This window comes from Oryzias melastigma, linkage group LG20 (assembly GCF_002922805.2).
Source record: "Oryzias melastigma strain HK-1 linkage group LG20, ASM292280v2, whole genome shotgun sequence".
NCBI classification, from domain to species: domain Eukaryota; kingdom Metazoa; phylum Chordata; class Actinopteri; order Beloniformes; family Adrianichthyidae; genus Oryzias; species Oryzias melastigma.
In genome coordinates, this window is record NC_050531.1 from 12853532 (window position 1) to 12856364 (window position 2833).

Here is a 2833-nt window from a genome sequence, read left to right on the forward strand (position 1 = left end):
TTTTATGAAAAAAGTTATGCTATAACACACATTTTACTGTTCAAATTGTGATTCTTTTTCAAAAGAAATGCTTCCTGCGAACATAAAAGATATTAATTTTTTACAGTCCAACGGCTCCACTAGTTCCTCTTTTAGTTCAGTTGGGATTTTGTCTGACAGAGCGGAGAAATTGCACTGCTCTGGTGAGCAACTGTATTGCTCAAGAGAAGGAAAAGAAGAAATTGTAACCCTAGTTACAAAATGTAGGGTTTCAAATGTGATCACTGTAGCCTGGAGACCAAACTTAACGTCAACAACTCAAGGATTTAAATAAAGTTCAATGTATTTTTATTAAAAATTGCTAAATTCTCGACAACCAATCTTATTTTCAAACTAAAATTTTATCCTAACAGTCGAACTTCATTTTATAAGACGGATTTAGTGTCCTTTAATCTCAGTAATTAAAGGTTGAGGATGAGTCTGAGTGTGACAGAGTGATGTCTCTCACCCTTGTGCATCAGACATCCCTCTGTTTTCAACCTTGATTTCACACTCTTTTATCATGGAGCTGAGGATCACCTGTTCAAGAGCAGAGAAAGATCGTTAGAAATGATACAGAAACTAACAAAAATACAATTCTGCTTCACTGAAAGAGTTCAACATCAAGTAAGCACATTTTTCAACAGTAGATCAAAGTACACACGGCCTGTCTCACATGTGGGTTTCATATTTTGCGAGGAAATTTCTAATTTTGATCTTGGTATGTAGGAGCTTGCAGACAGGGAGGATGTACACAGAGCAACGAGTCAGCTGATCATTAGTCACCTTTGGAAAATGTTCACATGAATTGCATCGCGTGAGACTATGAGACGCAGATAAATATGGTTGGTCTGTGTGTACGGGTTTGTTTGTGAAGGAGGTGAAGAGTCAAACTATCCCGGGATACAAAACAGGCAGTCAGTCGGGCGCAGCGGTGTACAAGTATGCAGATGAGATACTGTCTATGCGTATGCAAGGTGGGAATTTAGGGTTAGTACCAGATAAGGAAAAGATGTGTGTGTTTTTCTGTGTACATTTCCTGACCTCATGCTCTGGAGACAGTTGCTCCATGTCAGCATGGAGACATCTGAGGCCCGGCAGGAAATGGTTGACCATCACCTCCTCAGAAATGACTGCATGAGATGTTAAGGAAGTAGGAAGCTACGAGTAGAACAAAACTAGCAGTGGCTTCTTCTCCCATTACCATAACAACCTCATTATTAATAATCTCAGAAAAACTTAACATTTTGAGAAAATAAATTCCCAAAAACAATTACATAGATCTGTAATTTACCAAAATCTAGCAATCAAATATAGAAAAAACAAAAAATATGAAACATAATATGCTACCTTTCTCTATAACCTGGTCTTTTGATCATCCAGGAAGTGCTACCAGGTAACAAAGTGGAAAAAGTTAACAGTTTATACATCAGAAAGCATTCAAGAGGATATTTTTACAACATAATCATCTCTGTAAGGATTATGTTGTAGGTTTAGTAACCCTGGGCAGAGTTAGGCAGCATGTTGTTTTTATTTATTTCTTTTTTTAAGGGTTATTGGGGATTTAAAATCCGAAAGAACAAAATTAGAGGTACCACATCTCGTCATCAACTCAGCCAGCTCACTGTACAACTATGGGCACACTGGGAATGTGATGTCGAGTGATATGGCACATGTGTCAAAGTCAAGGCCCTCCAGAGCATTTTATTTTATTGCTATTAATAATTTTGATTAAATATATTTTCATGGAGAGTAAAATACTAAGTTATTTCAGGTTCAGATTGATTTATTCTGGAATTATATTCCTGCCTAGTTTTATCCATAGTTTTGCTAAAAATTACGTTTTTAAAATTTTGTTTAAGTGTGTTCAATAAATGTTTATCCAGCGACCTAAGTTGTGTTTTGGATTTTGGCCGGCCCCCTGTGCGGGTGAGTTCGACACAGCTGGCATATGGTGTTCACATTGGTGAAGCAGGGAGGGGCTTCTTCTTCATTTTTTTCCTCTTATTGCATAGCACATGTCCATCACCTACAGTTGGAAGAGGCTTAGTGAGAAATGTCAAACCGGTGCAAATCTTGCTTCAGTCTTTTTCTTTCAGAACTCTATTCTGATACATGAAAGATAATTCCAGTCAGGAACAAACTGTAATTTTTCCTTTCTCCTCCATGATGAATTTTCAAATTGTTGGCAATTCTGTGAAATAAAGGGGACATCATCCATTTGCACCACCAAATTAGAGTCCCTCATAGGTTGTATTGATCTGGTTTAACTTAGAACACGTGTTTAATGGACATGCGTTTAGTTTATAGAGCCCAAAAACGGCTTTAAAAACTTCCATAGATGTGCCTGAAAGCAAAAGTTTTGAACGCAGAAGCTTGGAACTTAAGTTACATATGTTTACGTAGACTTTTTACTGGAATCAGCTCCTTGAACACACATTGTCATCACAACATAAGTTTGTGAAGTACATGTACTGCAAAAGACGGTGTTAATCGTGATAAATGGTAGATGTAGTCCATTTCACCCGACTTAAACTTGTCAATTGACATTTAGGGCAGCAAGCACAGAAGTGTTTGATCTATTATTGGCTAGTAAAAGAGTCTCATTTATTTCACATACACTTTTGATATCCTGCACAAGGAACAGGTACAGAACTAAAGGTTTAGATCAAGTGGGAAATACTGACTGATTTCCTGCTTCCTGGATGACTTTCAAAACGTTTTTGAAAACGCAGTTTGTATCTATTGCTATATTATCAGTCAGTTTATACTTGATTATACAAAAAGCTGAACTGCACATGACTGACATCACCTG

General features: G+C 37.2%; 1 protein-coding gene across 6 annotated transcripts in view; it reads right to left on the reverse strand.

Annotated features, from left to right (window-relative positions):
* relch (RAB11 binding and LisH domain, coiled-coil and HEAT repeat containing) overlaps positions 1-2833 on the reverse strand; it is a 30155-nt gene that overhangs the window by 793 nt on the left and 26529 nt on the right. For all 6 annotated transcript variants that reach the window (XM_024279802.2, XM_024279800.2, XM_024279799.2 and 3 more), the window contains 2 exons: positions 1063-1151; positions 488-558 (listed from right to left, as the gene is read on the reverse strand). In XM_024279802.2, coding sequence (XP_024135570.1) covers positions 488-558; positions 1063-1151 — 160 coding nt within the window. The remainder of the gene's footprint in view (positions 1-487; positions 559-1062; positions 1152-2833) is intronic.